Here is a 17,828-nt window from a genome sequence, read left to right as displayed (position 1 = left end):
TTAAAGGAACCTTCATTCGTCGGGAAGTCGTTGGTTGAAGAGGATGGCTCCACGTCGGCTCCTTTGAAGATGGTTCCGCTCTGCTCCGGATGGATGAAGATTGAAGACGCCGCCTGGATGAAGACTTCTACCGGATGGAGGACCTCTTCTTGCCCCGCTTGGATGAAGACTTCTATCGAATGAAGGACCTCCTCTGCGCACCTTGGATGAAGAATTCGGCTCGGCTGAGTGAAGACGACTCAAGGTAGGATGATCTTCAGGGGGTTAGCGATAGTTTTTTTTAAGGGGGGTTTGGGTGGGTTAGAGTAGGGGTATGTGGGTGGTGGGTTGTAATGTTGGGGGGGTATTGTATTTTTATTTTCAGGTAAAAGAGCTGATTACTTTGGGGCAATGCCCCGCAAAAAGCCCTTTTAAGGGCTGGTAAAAGAGCTGATTACTTTGGTAGTTTAGAATAGGGTAGGGATTTTTTTATTTTGGGGGGCTTTTTTATTTTATTTGGGGGCTTAGATTAGGTGTAATTAGTTTAAACTTCTTGTAATTCTTTTTTATTTTTTGTAATTTAGTGTTAGTTTTTTTTGTATTATAGAATAGTTTATTTTATTGTATTTTAGTTTAGCTAATTGTAGGTAATTTATTTAATTAGTTTAATGATAGTGTAGTGTTAGGTGTATTTGTAACTTAGGTTAGGATTTATTTTACAGGTAATTTTGTACTTATTTTAACTAGGTAGCTATTAAATAGTTATTAACTATTAAATAGCTATTGTATCTAGTTAAAATAAATACAAAGTTGCCTGTAAAATAAATATAAATCCAAAAATAGCTACAATGTAATTATTAGTTATATTGTAGCTATATTAGGGTTTATTTTATAGGTAAGTATTTAGTTTTAAATAGGATTAATTTAGTTAATTTTAGGAATATTATTTTGTTTCATTTAAATTATATTTATGTTAGGGGGGTGTTAGGGTTAGAGTTAGGTTTAGGGGTTAATAACTTTATTATAGTAGCGGCGACGGTGCAGGAGATTAGGGGTTAATAATTGTAGGTAGGTGGCGGCGATGTTAGGGAGGGCAGATTAGGGGTTAACACTATTTATTATAGTGTTTGCGAGGCGGGAGTGCGGCGGTTTAGGGGTTATTACATTTATTATAGTGGCGGCGAGGTCCGGTTGGCAGATTAGGGGTTAATAAGTGTAGTTGGGTAGCGTTGACGTTGGGGGGGCAGATTAGGGGTTAATAAATATAATATAGGGGTCGGCGATGTTAGCGGCAGCAGATTAGGGGTTTATAGGTATAATGTAGGTGGCGGCGGTGTCCGGTCGGCAGATTAAGGGTAAAAAATTTTTATTATAGTGGCGGCGATGTGTGGGGGCCTCGGTTTAGGGGTACATAGGTAGTTTATGAGTGTTAGTGTACTTTGTAGCACAGTAGTTAAGAGCTTTATATTCCCGCGTTAGCCCATAAAGCTCTTAACTACTGACTTTTTTTGTCGGTAGGAGTCTTGTCGGTAGAGGGTCTACCGCTCACTTCTCCCAAGACTCCAAATACCGGCGTTAGGCAGATCCCATTGAAAAGATAGGATACGCAATTGGCGTAAGGGGATCTGCGGTAGCCTGGAGTCGCCGTGAGGAAGTGAGCGTTAGACCCTTTCCTGCCTGACTCTAAATACCAGCGGGCGGTAAAAAGCAGCGTTAGGACCCCTTAACGCTGCTTTTGACGGCTAACGCCAAACTCTAAATCTAGGTGAATGTTAGTAAAAAAAATAAAAGTGCCACTGCTAATACGCTTCATTATTGCCCATGCGCAGTGCCACTTCTTTCAGGTGGTGGCCATATTTGTAAAATGTTGAGGTTTCAGTTAGCTTGTGTGTGGGCTAGGGAAGGACAATGTAAACAAATTACTGTATGTGTGTTATTGGCTGTTAAAGGAGAGATACAATCACTGCTTTGTATGTATTTGTTGTGAAAAATATAACGGACAGGGTAGGGTTGCAGTTGGTGTAGGGCCTATGATAGAGCATTTTGGGGTCACTATGTGTCCAACCCACCTACTGCCTTAACTCAGTCACCTATTGGCCATTCAGTATTTTTGTGGAAGGCAGGCGGACAACCCTAGGCTAAACACTCAACAAAACCTGCTTTATAAAGTGCCATAGTTATATAAAGGTCTGTGAATTTGTTGAACCATTCTTGTAATTCGTGTTCATTGTGTTTCTGAAACTCTGTTCCTCAGGGGCTGTGAGGGCTTCCAGTATATTCCCCATCCTCAGTGTGATCCTGCTATTCATGGGAGGACTTTGCATTGCAGCCAGCGAGTTCTACAAGACGCGACACAACATTATACTGAGTGCCGGCATCTTCTTTGTGTCTGCAGGTAAGAGCGGGAGTCTTGGATTTGATGGGATATTTCATTTCCGTATTTGCGCATCTTGCTTGCACTGCAACACTAACACAAAGCGCTAGATGCCATGACAACTGTAAGAATAACGTATGAGCCTTTCTGAGCTTGTGACTCTAATTCCCTCTGATTCATGTACAAAGTATGCAAACCTCAACCTGATAGTAATAAACAAGCACAGTTTCATGGAAAATAATTGGCTTGTATTTAAAGGGACATTAAAGGGACAGTAACGTTTTTTTATTTATTTATGTAATAGAAATCATTCGCTGCATTGCAACAAATTTCTATACAAAATACAAGTTTCAAAATAATTACAAATTGGTCATTTTGGTTGAATAATAAACATTGATTTGAAGGCCTGGGACACACCCACTGAAAAACTTCCTGAATCTTTTTTTTTCTGTTATGAATTACTGCACATTTTACAGGGAATTAAATTTTGATTTGACGTCCCTTTAAGGTAATGTTTTTATATGCATCAGCACTTAAACACTGTAATGCAAAATATCTTTATACAGAATATATAGTTTAAGAAAACTTTTTAAATTATCCTCGTTCTAACTATTTTTGTAGGGAGGAATAGTCACTAGTAATTAGATTGGCCAGGAGCTACTTTACATTATACTCACAATTATACTAAAGACAAATAAGTTACTATTAATTCATTCATTTTTTTCAGTAGATTATTTTCATTGAATTTTTTATATAACAAGAGGGTACCCTTGTCCATACCTAAATCTGTCCCTGTGCCTCTGCACAATTTGTATTAAATATATTTTTATGTGTGTGTCAAATAGCCATAGATTTATATGTGGCTTTAAGGCTTCTAAATTATTGATCTGTGTCCCCCATGTCCTAGGTAGTTGGCAATCACTGATTTACAATTAAATCTTAAAGTGATGGTAAACTCTCCTCTTTATAAAATCAGATCCATAATGTTAGTGATAATTTAGTTTAATTCATCAATGGCAATGAAGATGCACTATAATTTACGTTTTAATATAGATATGAAAATTCAAATATCCCCCGCGCTCCGCCGCCCACTTCAAAAGAACATTTTTCTGTGAGCTAACAGCTTGAATTGTTCTCCAATCAGCGCTTTCCCCATGTGGCACTTTTGTTGTAGCTTTATCGCTGCTTGAACAACAATTCAAACCTTTAGCGCACAGAAAAAACATAATTTATGCTGTGCCAGGAAAAACCACGCTCTTCACACCAGAATAAGTAGGTCCTCCACACCTTGTGGTACATACGCAGAGTAACTGGTTTACGAGCTTGAATAAGAGTATCAATGACACTCTCAGAGAAACCTTTCTTGGCTAAGACTAAGGGTTCAATCTCCACGCAGTCAGCCTCAGAGAATCTAGATTTTGATGAACAAATGAACCTTGTATGAGCAGGTCTCTGCAACAAAGTAACTTCAACGGAGGAGATGAGGACATCCCCACTAGATCTGCAAACGACGTCCTTTGCGGCCACGATGGAGCATTCAGGATTACTGATAAAAAAAGGACACCATGAGACCAATCACCTCCATACACTGAGCCACAGAGGGACTCCGAGAATTCTTCCGCAAGAAAGGATGGTGCTTGCACCAGAATATCGTCCAAGTATGGGTTTACTGCAATATCCTGAGTTCTGGCAATGGTTAGAAGAGCCTCCAGAACCTTCGTAAAGATTCTTGGAGCAGTAGCTAGGCCAAACGGAAGGGAAATGAACTGGAAGTGCTGGTCCAGGAATGCAAACCTCAGGAACTGAAAGTGTTCCCTGTGGATTGGAACATGAAGGTAAGCGTCCTTCAGATCTATAGTGGTCATAAACTGGCCTTCCTGAATTAAAGGAAAGATGGACCTTATCGTCTCCATCTTGAAGGAAGGGACACTGAGAAATTTGTTAAAGCACTTTAGGTCCAGAATTGGGCGGAAAGTTCCATCCTTCTTTGGGACCACAAAAGGGTTTGAATAAAACCCCAAACCTCTTTCTTTGATAGACACCGGGAAAACAATTCCGAAGGAGGATAGATCCCAAATGCACCCTAGAAAGGCATCCCTCTTTTCTGGTCTGGTAGACAGATTCAAGAGAAGGAATCTGCCCCTTTGCGGATTAGATTTGAAGCCTATCTTGTATCCCTAAAATACCCCCTCCAGGACCCATGGATCCTGTATGTCTTTGAACCAGGCATCTGAAAAAAGAAACAGTCTGCCCCCTACACGATCCGATTCCAGATCGGGGGCCTCCCCTTCATGCTGATTTGTTTTCGGCGGGCTTCTTATTCTGCTTGGATTTATTCCAGGACTGAGCCGGCTTCCAAGTACTCTTGGGTTGCTCGGGCTTGGAGGAGGATTGTTGTTGTTGGGATTTTCCAGAACGAAAGGAACGAAAATTAGAAGATTGTCATCCCTTAGACTTGTTCTTCTTATCTTGCGGTAGGAAGGCACCCTTGCCTCCGGTAACCGTAGAATATTGGAGTCCAGGCCCGGACCAAATAAAATATTTCCCTTGAAGGGAAGAGAAAGGAGTCTGGACTTAGAAGTCATATCCGCAGACCAAGACTACAACCAGAGCACCCGGCAGGCTAGGACCGCAAAGCCAGAGGCCTTTGCATTTAGGCAAATAATTTGCACAATTGCATCACAGATAAAAGAATTAACAATTCTCAGAGCTTTAATTCTGTCTTGAATATCCTTGAGGGGAGACTCCACCTCAATGAGTTGTGACAAAGAGTCGCACCAGTAGGTAGCCGCTCCGGCAGCCGCTGCAACTGTAGCCGCCGGTTGAAACAAAAATCCTGTATGTTGAAACATCTTTCTCAGAAAGGTTTCAATTTTCTTATCCATCAGCTCTCTGAATGAAGAACTCTCTTCAAGAGGTATAGTAGTAAGTTTTGCAAGCGTAGAGATAGTACCATCCACCTTAGGAATTGAGCCCCACAAATCCAGTTGAGAGTCTGGGACCGGGAACAACTTTTTAAAAGTAGACAAGAGGGAAAAGGAAGAACCAGTTCTTTCCCATTCGTTCTTAATAATGTTCGCCATCTTAAGCGGCACAGTAAAAGTCAAAGGAACTTTTCTGTCTTTGTAAACTCTGTCTAATTGATAGGATCCAGGGTTAATGTGTAAAAATTGAAACAATCTTACCTCCAGGATCCATGCTGTGGAACAGAACACAGCCTCTCAAGTGTGACAGTGTTATAGTAGCGCTCCTGACATGGACTTGAGTGAGAGAAAGCAGGCAGTGAAACTCGTCAACACTGATTGCTTAGGAGCTGTTAGCAGTAGTCTGGATGGTTTCGCAGAAAAGCTTTCCCTGCATCTCCAGACTCTAACTTTCATCGATACTCTCACTGAGAGGTTGACATGACTACTTAAAACTCCAGTCCTATCTCAAAGAGCAGATACCCTTTTTCAGGACTCTCAGAATCTTCTGACACTTCTCTGCCACCTCCTAACGTGACGAAAGGCAAAGAATGACTGTAGTAATGAGGAAGTGGGAGGGATATTTAAGCCTTTGGCTGGGGTGTCTTTGCCTCCTCCTGGTGGCCAGGTGTTGTGTTTCCCAACAGTAAGGAATGAAGTCGTGGACTCTCCCTATCTTAGGAAGGAAATGGACTTTTGTAGTGGGCGGCAGAGCGAGAGGTATTTGAATTCTATATCTACATTAAAAATGAAAGTTATAGAGCAACGTCATTACAACTGATGATTTAACTCCCTCTAAAATATCACAAACATTCTGGATCTGATTTTATAAAGAGGGGAGTTTACCATCACTTTAAGTAGAAGGATGAGAGCATCCACCATAACTGCTGTTTCCAGCGAGCCTGAAGACTCGCCCGGAAACAGGGGCATCAAGCTCCATTTGGAGCTTGATTATTCGGCCCTTTTGGCTAAAAATGGCATTATTGTTTCTTTCTGTGTTTTTTTTTGCCTGTTTTTTTCTTGGTAAAAATTATTGTGTAGCATATTATTGTTTTTCTTTTTTTCTTTTGTGATTCAGATAGAGCAGCAATTTTAAGAAACTTTCTAATTTACTCCTATTATTACATTTTATTCATTCCCTTGGTATCTTTATTTGAAAAGCAAGAATGTAAGTTTAGATGCCAGACCATTTTTGGTGAACAACCTGGGTTGTTCTTGCTGATTGGTGGATAAATTCACCCACCAATAAACAAGTGCTGCCCAGTGTTCTCAACCAAAAATTGTCTGGCTCCTTAGCTTAGATGCCTTCTTTTTCAAATAAAGATAGCAAGAGAACAAAGAACATTTGATAATAGGAGTAAATAAGAAAGTTGCTTAAAATTGCTGCTCTATCTGAATCACAAAAGAAAAACATTTGGGTTCAGTGTCCCTTTAAGATTTTTTTCCAATTTTAGTGTGTTACTTTAAATAAATGGTGGTTATTTTTTTTTTATTGGCTTGCAGTTTTTCACTCATTAAATAGTTTAATTATGCAATATATACAGTATATATATATTTAAAAATAATTTGGAAAAAATAAAATGTATCATCTGTTTCCTCTAGCTTGGGTATTGATTCCCAACAGTAATTAATGATGATCTGTGGACTCACCGTGTCATTAGAAAGAAAACAAAATTTATGCTTACCTGATAAATTTCTTTCTTTCTTGACACGGTGAGTCCACGGATCATCATTAATTACTGTTGGGAAAATCACTCCTGGCCAGCAGGAGGAGGCAAAGAGCACCACAGCAAAGCTGTTAAGTATCACTTCCCTTCCCACAACCCCTAGTCATTCGACCAAAGGAAAAGGAGAGAAAAGAAACGACAAGGTGCAGAGGTGCCTGAGGTTTATGTAACAAAAACTGTCTTAAAAACAGGGAGGGCCGTGGACTCACCGTGTGAAGAAAGAAAGAAATTTAGCAGGTAAGCATAAATTTTGTTTTCTTTCTAATGACACGGTAAGTCCACGGATCATCTCTAATTACTATTGGGAATCAATACCCAAGCTAGAGGACACAGATGATAAGGGAGGGACAAGACAGGGAACCTAAATAGAAGGCACCACTGCTTGAAGAACCTTTCTCCCAAAAGAAGCCTCAGACGAGGCAAAAAATCTAACTAATAGGATTTAGAAAAAACTGTTCCACAGAGGCCTCATTTTTTAAGGCCCAAAAAGAGTACACCACCCCAGTGGAGGGGGCCGAAATACTCTCAGGAGGCTGTTGTCCAGTAGGCTTATGAGCCCTACGATTAACACTTCGCAAACAGAGAAAAAAAGTGGAAGAATCTTTCCGGCATTTATGTATATCCATAAAAACAAAACAATGCAGAAGACTGACAAAGTTCCTGAGAAAGTAGATAAATTGCTTGGGCCCGCACAATATCTAGGAAGTGCAACAGCTGATCTTTATGAAAGAAGGAATAGGACAGAGAAAAGGAACAACATTTTCCTGAATAAAACTTCTGTCCGAAAAGGACCCTATAAAGAAAACCAAACTTGGTACGGAGAACTGCCTTATCTTTTAGAAATACGAGATAAGGAGAACCACACTGCCAAGCTGAGAGTCCGGAACTCTCTGAGCAGAAGAAAGCAGAAGAAACAAAACTTTCCAAGATCTCTGTGGAACACACTAGTCTCATGGAGAAAAAAACTTTAAGAACAAGGTTAAGGCTCCAAGAAGAAGCAACCGACTTAAACACAGGCCTGATTCTGACCAGAACCTGATAAGGAGTGTACATCTGGCCCGTCCGCCAGACGCTTGGGTATGAAGTGTACATAGCCACAGCTGGATTTGAACTCTTGACTTTCAGCTTACAGAGCAACAAAGTTTACAACTAAGCCATCGTAGGACACCATCCGTAAAATGGAATTAGCCAAAATCTGACCCTTGAGGGTACTTAGAGATGACTCCTTCTCAATGTCTTCCTGGAGAAAAAGATAAGATCCTTGGGATCCTCAATATATAGAAATAAACTATGAGCCTGAATCATGGTCTCCATGACCAATTCGGAAAAACCCACGCTTAGCTAAATTCAAGCGTGCAATCTCCAAGCCGCCAGCTTCAGAGAAACGAAATTTGGAGGAAATTTCCACTGAGGTAGAGACGACATCTCTACTAGATCCGCCTACCAGATCTTGCAAGCCACGCAGGAGCCAATAGAAAAAAACCATGCTCTCTCCTACTTGATATGAATGAAGACTCATGGAAGAACAAACCGAGAAAAAGGGTAAGTCAACCTGAAGTTCCAAAGAACTGCCAGAGCATCTATCAGAAAGGCATGAAGATCTCTTGACCTCGAGCGAACTAGGAAACTTTAAAGTTCTGACGAGATGCCATCGGAACCAATTCTGGTAAGCCCCAAATGGATGTTAACCTGAAGAACACTTTCAGATGGAGGTCCCCCTCCCCGAGATGAGAAGTCTGTCTGAACAGAACTCTGCTTCCCAGAAGTCCACTCTAGAAAAGTGGATGGCCAATAGACAGAACTGTGAACACCTGCCCACAGAAAAATCTGAACACTTCCTGCATGACTAATGAACTCAGAGAGGAAAAGATGTAAGCCCTAGGGACTATATTGGCAGACTAGGACCCGATAAACTGGGCTAAGACAACTGAAGCCAAACCATCAGAGCATTGTAAATCGCTCTCAACTCCAAAATTATAAAAAGGAGAGCAGACTTCTCACAGGACCAACGTCCTTGCTTTTCAATGAGTCCCAGACTCCTCCCCAGCCCATCAGGCTGGCGTTCAAGATCACAAATGTCCAGGAAGGTCTCCGAAGCATGAGTTCTGAGACCTAATTCCTGAAATTCCTGATTGATCCAGACCTATTCTCGGATAGAATCTGAAAAATCTTCAATCCACTGACTGAGCATGTACAACTGCAGAGCTCTCAAACAAAATCGAACAAGGGATGATGCCCATGGAAGCACCATCAGACCAATTACCTCCATATACTGAACCGCTGATGCCGAACAGTAGACTGAAGAGAGAGGCAAGAGGAAGGATTTAGTATTTTCTGCCAGAAGGATTTCCATCGATAGGGAAACAATTATAGTCCCTATGCAGACTACCCTGTAGCTGAGACAAGGAACTTCTTTTCCAGCTCCATTACCAACCGTGGAACAAAGAAGACAACAGAAACTTCTGAATGAGAATTTGTTTGAAGGAGGATGGCGCCTAAACCAATAGGCCATCCAGACAAGCCGCCACTCCCGGAACCATTGAGAAAACTCTGGAAGCTATGGCAAAGCTATTGTTAAAAGTAAAAGTCAGATATCTGAGAAGAACCCTTTGATGGGAACCTGAGAGTCCACACACCTAATTACTTCACCTTCTCCTTGCACTATAGGCAAAGAGAATGACTGGGGGTTGTGGGAAGGGAAGTGATACTTAACAGCTTTGCTGTGGTGCTCTTTGCCTCCTCCTGCTGGCCAGGAGTGATATTCCTAACAGTAATTAATGATGATGATCCGTGGACTCACCGTGTCATTAGAAAGAAAAAAAGATTTTTGGTTTTCGGCCAAGTGCATCCTGAATTTTCGGGTTTGGTTTCGGTCCAGAATTTCCATTTCGGTGCATTACTAGGGCTGTGTATTTGGTAGGTTTAATATAACTTTTTGGGACAGCACCACAACCTATTGTAAATTAAAGGGAAACTCAAATATTTATATATGTGTGAAGGGTGTGATTGTCCTTTTTTCTCTTTTCTATCCTTTGTTGAAAAGAAGGTAAGTGGGAACAGGAGCATGCATGTTTCTGGAACACTATATGGCAGCCGTTTTGCACAAATGCCTTTAACTATGTTACACATTATACAAGCAAGCACTGCCGCCATCTAGTGTTCTAAAGAATTCTTGCAAAACTGCCATATAGTGCTTCACACATGTGCACACTCCTGGGTATTCTCTTCAACAAAGAATACAATGAGAATGAAGTAAGTTTGATTGGAAAAAAATTAAAATTTAAAAAAAAAATTCTCTGTCTGAATCATTAAAGAAAGATTTTTGGTTTCATGCCCCTTTAAAGGGACAGTAAAGCCAAAATTAAACTTGAGTGATTCAGATAGAGCAGCAATGTTAAACAACTTTCCAAATTACTTGTGTTCTCAAATTTGCTTTGTTCTCTTGGTATCTTTTATTGAAGCGTAAAACTAGGTAGGCTCATAAGAGCTCAGGAGTGTGCACGTGTCTTTAGTACTGTATGGCACCAGAGGTTTGCAACATTGTACACCAAGCTACAAATAATTTTGCAATACACTGCTGCCGTCAAGTACTAAAGTCACGTCCACACAAGTAATTTGGAAAGTTGTTAAAAATTGCATGCTCTTTACTGTCCCTTTAAGACACGAAGATCAAGCAAAAATGTGTGTGTACAGTTTCTACAGTAAATCATCATTACACGTGTAAAATTAACCATTTATAATCCTTCCTGATAAACAATCTGTTTGCCAAACGCCATTTCTAGATGTCGGGCCTGTGATTTCTGTTTATTTCCTGCAGATCCCACCAGCTGTATGGGATATCACGTATATGTCTATTAAATACATACACATATGTAAATATCAGTCCCGCCCACTAGCGACAGACTATTCAAAAGCGATAACATCTTGGCTACTCGCAAATATGTGGATAATGGCTGTTTAGTGCCTATCACCTGCTGATTTTCTCACAAGCTAGTAAAGTGTAATGTAAAAGTATGTAAATTGTTTGTTAAAGAAAAGCTAATGTGAGATTATGTCACACAAAATATTTAGACGATTATTGACAACAATCTAAATGCAGCCTTAATTAGAAATAGGTATCTCTGGGGTCAAGTTGTATCCATAAACAAAGCTGATATCTTCTTCTGCTACCTGTAGCTTGTGGCTCACCTGATATATATCATGTTCCTATATCGTTCTCTCACCTCATCATTTTTTCCTTAAAGGGACAGTCTACTCCATAATTTGTATTGTTTAAAAAGATAGATAATCCCTTTATTACCTATTCCCCAGTTTTGCGTAAACAACACGGTTATATTAATATACCTTTTACCTCTGTGATTACCTTGTATCTAAGCATCTGCAGACTGCCCCTTATCTCAGTGTATTTGACAGACTTGCATTTTAGCCAATCAGTGCTGAATCACAAATAATTTCACTGGAGTGAGCACAATGTTATCTATATAACACACATGAACTAGCGCTGTCTAGCTGTGAAAAACTGTCAAAATGCACCGAGATAAGAGGAGGCCTTCAAGGGCTTAGAAATTAGCTTATGAGCCTACCTAGGTTTAGCTTTCAACAAAGAATACCAAAGGAACAAAGCAAATTTGATGATAAAAGTAAATTGGAAAGCTGTTTAAAATTACATGCCCTATCTGAATCATGAAAGTTTAAATTTGACTAGACTGTCCCTTTAAAGGTTTTTCAGTCATTCTCTCATTTCTTGTCACACATATGAAATGACTATCTTCTGTCCCTTCTTTTCTCACTCATTTTCCAATTTTCTTCTGCCTCTTCGGGATATCTATCTTTCACTCTTGTGTTCACTTTATCTTTAGTATCACCCCCCCCCCCCCCATTATTTATATCAATCAAATAATTTCTGGTGGAGTTTTGTCCAAAATGTACTAATTGTATTTCATTCCCTTCACTCACAGGTCTGAGCAACATCATTGGGATCATTGTCTACATATCAGCAAATGCTGGTGACCCGTCAAAGAGCGACTCCAAGAAAAACAGTTACTCGTATGGCTGGTCCTTCTACTTTGGAGCTCTTTCCTTCATCATTGCTGAGATGGTGGGGGTGCTGGCTGTCCATATGTTTATCGACCGCCACAAGCAGCTAAGGGCCACACAACGGGCCACGGACTACCTCCAGTCCTCTGCCATTACCCGTATACCAAGCTATCGCTATCGTTACCAGAGGCGCAGCCGCTCCAGTTCCCGGTCCACGGAGCCATCTCACTCCCGTGATGCCTCCCCAGTGGGGCTTAAGGGCTTCAATACCTTACCCTCCACTGAGATTTCCATGTATACGCTGAGCCGTGACCCCCTAAAGTCGGCCGGGACCCCCACGGCCACTTATAACTCGGATAACAGCTTCCTCCAAGTTCATAACTGTATACCCAAAGATAACAAGGACTCTGCGCACACCAACACAGCCAACCGCAGGACCACCCCTGTATGAGATAGGACGGAGGAGGAAGACAAGAGAGTGAAAGGGGGAGAAGGAGAAGCTAAGCTAGAGTGGACAAGACACAACTGGATCTGTCTATCAAGCTTTTGGCCATAATAAATAGACTTCAAATTGACTATTTTACGCTCTAACTCATGTTCCAAAACTGACCTTTTTAGTCACCATTTAAATACCAAAACAACCCTTCCTATCTCTAAATCAAAAGTGGCTTTTTGACTTGAATTTTCATCTGGAGTCTTTAGGATTGTGTAATCCTCTCCAAAATTGGACCTAAAGAACTGATTTCAACATTTGTCCCAACCTATTAAATGTAACTCTTCAGGAAAACTTGGCACACAGTTACAAGCCTCTGACCTCTTTACATTGTGGAATTTGTAGTTTTCCATGTAGCATTAAGGACTACATATCCCACAATACAGACAGAGGTATAAAGAGGACTACCCCAGACCATTAAATTTCTCAAAAACTGAAAGTAATTTGTCAAATTGTGCTGACTCATCCTTCAACTGGCAATCTGAAAATTTCAGGAGGCCATAATTATGAGTCTGATACACAGATCCAGAATTGTTAAAGACAGAACACATCATTCACAACATAGCCTCAAAATGCTACCATAATTTGTCATTCTGCAAGATTGTACTACATGAAATCCAGAACCATATCCAAAATAAGATTTCAAATATGGAGCTATTTTTCAGAATCTGGCAGGAGGTTGTATTAGTAACATTGTTCTAACATCATCACATCTACAGTCATATAACAAAGTTTTGAAATGTAGGTGGAACTTACAGATATATAGTAGATAGAGGTTCTTCATTTGATACATACAATTGCTGACCTACCATTCTGGTGAAAGGCGTAGACTCTCTGACTCATCGGTCTTTCTCACTTCTTACAGTACAACACATCATCTACTACATTCCTCTCTTTCCAATATATCTCTCTTTGCGTGGGCACATTTTCTCATACACGATCCTTACCTTCATCTCATTCCTCACTCTCTTATCACTACTCTTCACTGTTTTTTCTACCTCGTTCTTCTCTCTTTGGATTTTATTTGCACTATTCCTCATGCTTCTCACCTGCAATTGGAACCTCTAGACTTTCAATACCATTATACTTAGGGAGTTTTGAGGTAATGTTAAAAATAAAAAAAGTATTGAATGTCTTTTCATTGCACTTGGATATTCAAATGTAACATTCAATAATCAAAATGTATGTGAAATCTCAAATTATCTGTAATGGGTAATGATGACCAAAGTTCAAAAATAGTTATCAATATGGAGTATCAAGTTATTAGGAGTATTGGCCAATCTCTGTTCTCTCCACTTTCCCATCTGCCTCCCTATTTTCTCTTTTCTCAGCTTCTCACATCCTCCATTACTTCTGCTTCGCAGAGTCTATTTTTTTTCCCTTTCTCATTCCCTCTCTTTTCTTTAACCTGTGGTCCAATATTTCTCATTTCACATCACTTCCTTTCCTTCACCCCTTCTCATTATACTTCTGTATTTCTCTCCCCATTTAATCACTCGCTATCTCCCTTTTCTCTCTCTGTTCTTCCTCTTACAATGTCTTCCAGGTTGTTGTCCCTCTGTTGTTGCTGAACAACAAATTAGGGATACCTATATTCACCCAGATGTTTGTGATATAAACCTACATAACTTACTAACCTCTTCATTTTGTGACTCAAGTTTCCCTGGTACATAATGTGCATGTAACGCATTTTGAGGCTATATTGGTGTCAATCTGTCTTAACAGCTGCTTGTCCTGGGATCAAAAATAAAAGTATATAAATAAAACACAACATGGGCCCCCAACAAATGCTGAAATATATAATGAAGATGAGTATCAAACTATATGTTTACATATTTATTATTTACATTTCTATATCCCTATATATGATATGTATATATATATATATATATATATATATATATATATATATATATATATATATATATATATATATATATATATATATATATATATATATATATATATATATTGGAATTTAATATATATAGACAAAGATATTTTTGGCATCACTATATAGTGTTGCATATTAATTATAGATATATAGATACACATTATCATTGTAGATTACAGCATATTCATTAGGAATCAATTAAGAGTGTAGCTTGAGAATGAAGAGTGATGTTTATTGGTTATAAGTACTCAATATCACTGTATGGTATAACAAGCTTTATATCAGAGACTGAAGTTGTTGGAGTTCTGAGTTAACTCTTCTCCCCCATGCAAGCAAGCTGTAACTCAGAAAAGTATGTGGTAACAGACAAAGTGTCCAAAATGGTAAACGGAAAAAAATAATAATACAGGAACAAGAACGAAGAAAACGAGCAAAGAAAAAATATATGTATTTCTTAAAAAATAAAAGACAAAAAAATATCAAAACACACATTTAAAAAAAAAAATCCCCGAAAGGATAGAATGAACAAAATGAGAAAAAATGCATGAAATACTCTATGTACCTATTCATTTTACCAATTCATTTAAATAAGAAAAAAAACGAAAAAAAAAAAAAACAAAGAACAAGAAAATGGGGTAAAAATATACAGGAGGTCAACAAAAAAAAATTAAAAAAGGGACAAGATTTTTAAGGCAAATATTTAAAAATAAAATCTGGTTATATTTGGGGTTGGGGAAATAGAGTTTGTTTTTAATTTCAAATGTTATTTTTTTATTTTGTACCACTTTAAAAATGGAGGGCTTTTAGAATTGGACACAGAAAATAGCAGAATACCAGACTGGTCTTTTAAACCCACTGTACTATATACTGAATTATTACCTTTTTTATTTTTTTTTATTTTTTATTAAATTAATTTTTTTTTTTCTTTTTATATGTCTTTAATAATTAACATACAGTCTTTCTTTTCATGAATGCCCACTGATGAGCCGCTTTTAGATGCACAGTAAACTTTTAAAATATATTTCATCTTAGATTAGAACTGTTAAAATTGAAATGCGTATGAGATTATTTCCATTCTGGATAGAAGAATTTTTGCTAGTGATAATTGCTTCAAGTAATTTATATAACCGTTATAGATGCAGATTTGCCCCATGCAGGTTTAAGTATACTTAAGTACAAATTCCTGTGCACACTGAAACTTCAAACCTGCTAAAAGTTGTAATTATTGGTGATGGCATTAATCAAGTCCTTGCTAAAGTAGTACATACTCTCTGAACAACCACAGCATTTCTAACTGAGTGCATGGCGTATATGTACATATGCTCAGTGTACAGCTGTGACCATCAAACACTAATAGCATTTACTAAAAAACATTTTTGCTAAAATAATTATAATGCAAATATGTTTCTGTCCAAAACTATAATATTATCGTATGCATTTTAATTTTTTTTCTATGATGTTGCTTTAATTAAATATCTTACTCCAAATAAGGGCTTAATGCATCCCAACTGTTTTTTTTTTTTAAGTATAAAAGACAAATTAAGGGTAAGATTACAAATTGAGCGCAAAATATCATCAGACATGGCATGAGAACTAGCACAGCAAAGGTGGTAAGTCGCACAGAGATGGGCAGAATACATAAATGTATATGAATATATACTGTATATATTTATGTGTTAATAGGAGTATATACAAATAAATATGTATGTACATAAGCATATACATATATATTTACTGGGAACACACAGTCCCCATAGACCGCAATATAAAGCCACTTTTCAGTGCTGGTTTTTTTCACCCCATACTCGCCACTTTTAACCCTTAAAATCTGCTTTGTGCAGTTAGTTTTAAAAAAATATAAAAATGCTGATATTTTTGTATTTTACTTAACTACACCACACTTAATTTGGGGGACAATCGGGGGACATTTATAAAATGAACCAGAGATCTGATCTCTGGTTAATTTTCTGAGCGCTAATTGCTACCGCATGCTTGTGGTAGCAATAATCAGCCACTTCTAATGGCTGGTTAGTTATCACGCGCCCATAAACAGGTGAATTTGCCCGTTTACGGGCGCGCATTAAATTAGAGCTCCACTCGTGTTCTAGCCCTAAAGGTTCTGGGCACATATTGGTGCATATCTATTGTTAATGATTAACCATCTTCTCACAGTCAAATTGAGCCACATTTTTGAAGAGGAAATAATACTCTCTTTGGTATGCAGATGATTGGTGCATAGAATACTCTTCATATTGCCAATCATAATCTAATCCTTTTGCCAGTATTGAAAAGAACCATAAAGTATTACGCTGCAATTTCGACTTTCACAAGACATCCTGCGATAGCCTCCCTGGCGCATGTGAGTCTTAGACGGTCATTAAATCACCAAATAAATACTTGGTGGTACAGTTTATTACATATAATATGGATCGACTATTTCATACAAAAATCAACAAATTAATGTCCAGAATTTTTAGTCACTCTACCTTTTTATTCTTGGGTTTATGGCATTTACTGTATTTATACAAACATTGTGAATTAGGTAAGCATTTACATTCCTAATTTAACCAAAGGCTGTTACCCTATGCTGGAAGATGCCAGGTTTGTATTTCCTGTGCTTTCCAAGCCTGTGGTAACGGCTTCTATTTAATACCAGCTTTTTGTTCTGGTACTGTAAATATCATAATAGTAAATTCAATTATTTTCATGTTCTTGTGTATTAGAGGAAGGGGTTATATGGAGCAGAAGACAGATCTGTAGTGTGGAGATTGTACAGGGAAATGGGAGACGTTATCAAATGACGGTTTATGAGTAATGTGGCGCAACTAGGGTTGCCCCACGTCAGCCATGTTTTCTTGGACCCTTATGTTTTATACATGCTGCAGGGTATACAGGTAGGAACATGAATTTCAACCCTGGACAGTGCTCAAATAGTGACACTGAACAGTACTATTCATGTTCCCCTCTGTACACCCTGCAGCATGTATAACTCATAAGTGTCCAGGAAACCATGGCCGAGGTGGCAACCCTATGCGCAACAGAAGTTTTATCAGGACGTTATAATCTGAAAGGAATTTAACAAATCTTAGTATAGGGTAATAATAGTTATAACAGCACAGAGTTTTTGAACTCTTCCTGAATTTTTGCAAATGGAAAAATGTATAATTTTGTGTATTGTGTAGGTTATTTTTTAATTTTTGCATTTTTTACATCTAAGTTGGGTTTTAAAAGTCCAGCCTGGTAGCTTCAATATTTATGTATCAGTGTATGTATATATAAATATATTTACATACGCACAAACAATACGCTCACAGACCTCTCTGAATACAATGGGTTAACCCAGCTAAATGGCAAGACAGTC

General features: G+C 38.5%; 1 protein-coding gene across 1 annotated transcript in view; it reads left to right on the top strand.

Moving 5' to 3' along the window:
- The window catches only part of CACNG2 (calcium voltage-gated channel auxiliary subunit gamma 2), a 190,785-nt gene extending 178,254 nt beyond the window's left edge, over window positions 1-12,531 (top strand). The window contains exons 3-4 of the mRNA XM_053689037.1: window positions 2,234-2,374; window positions 12,002-12,531. Of these exons, the coding sequence (XP_053545012.1) occupies window positions 2,234-2,374; window positions 12,002-12,531 (671 nt within the window). The remainder of the gene's footprint in view (window positions 1-2,233; window positions 2,375-12,001) is intronic.
- The last annotated feature ends 5,297 nt before the right edge of the window (window positions 12,532-17,828 follow it).

The sequence above is a fragment of the Bombina bombina genome, chromosome 7, assembly GCF_027579735.1.
Source record: "Bombina bombina isolate aBomBom1 chromosome 7, aBomBom1.pri, whole genome shotgun sequence".
Lineage (NCBI taxonomy): Eukaryota > Metazoa > Chordata > Amphibia > Anura > Bombinatoridae > Bombina > Bombina bombina.
Note: the sequence above shows the minus strand (reverse complement) of the source record. Positions and strands in the feature narration are given on the sequence as shown.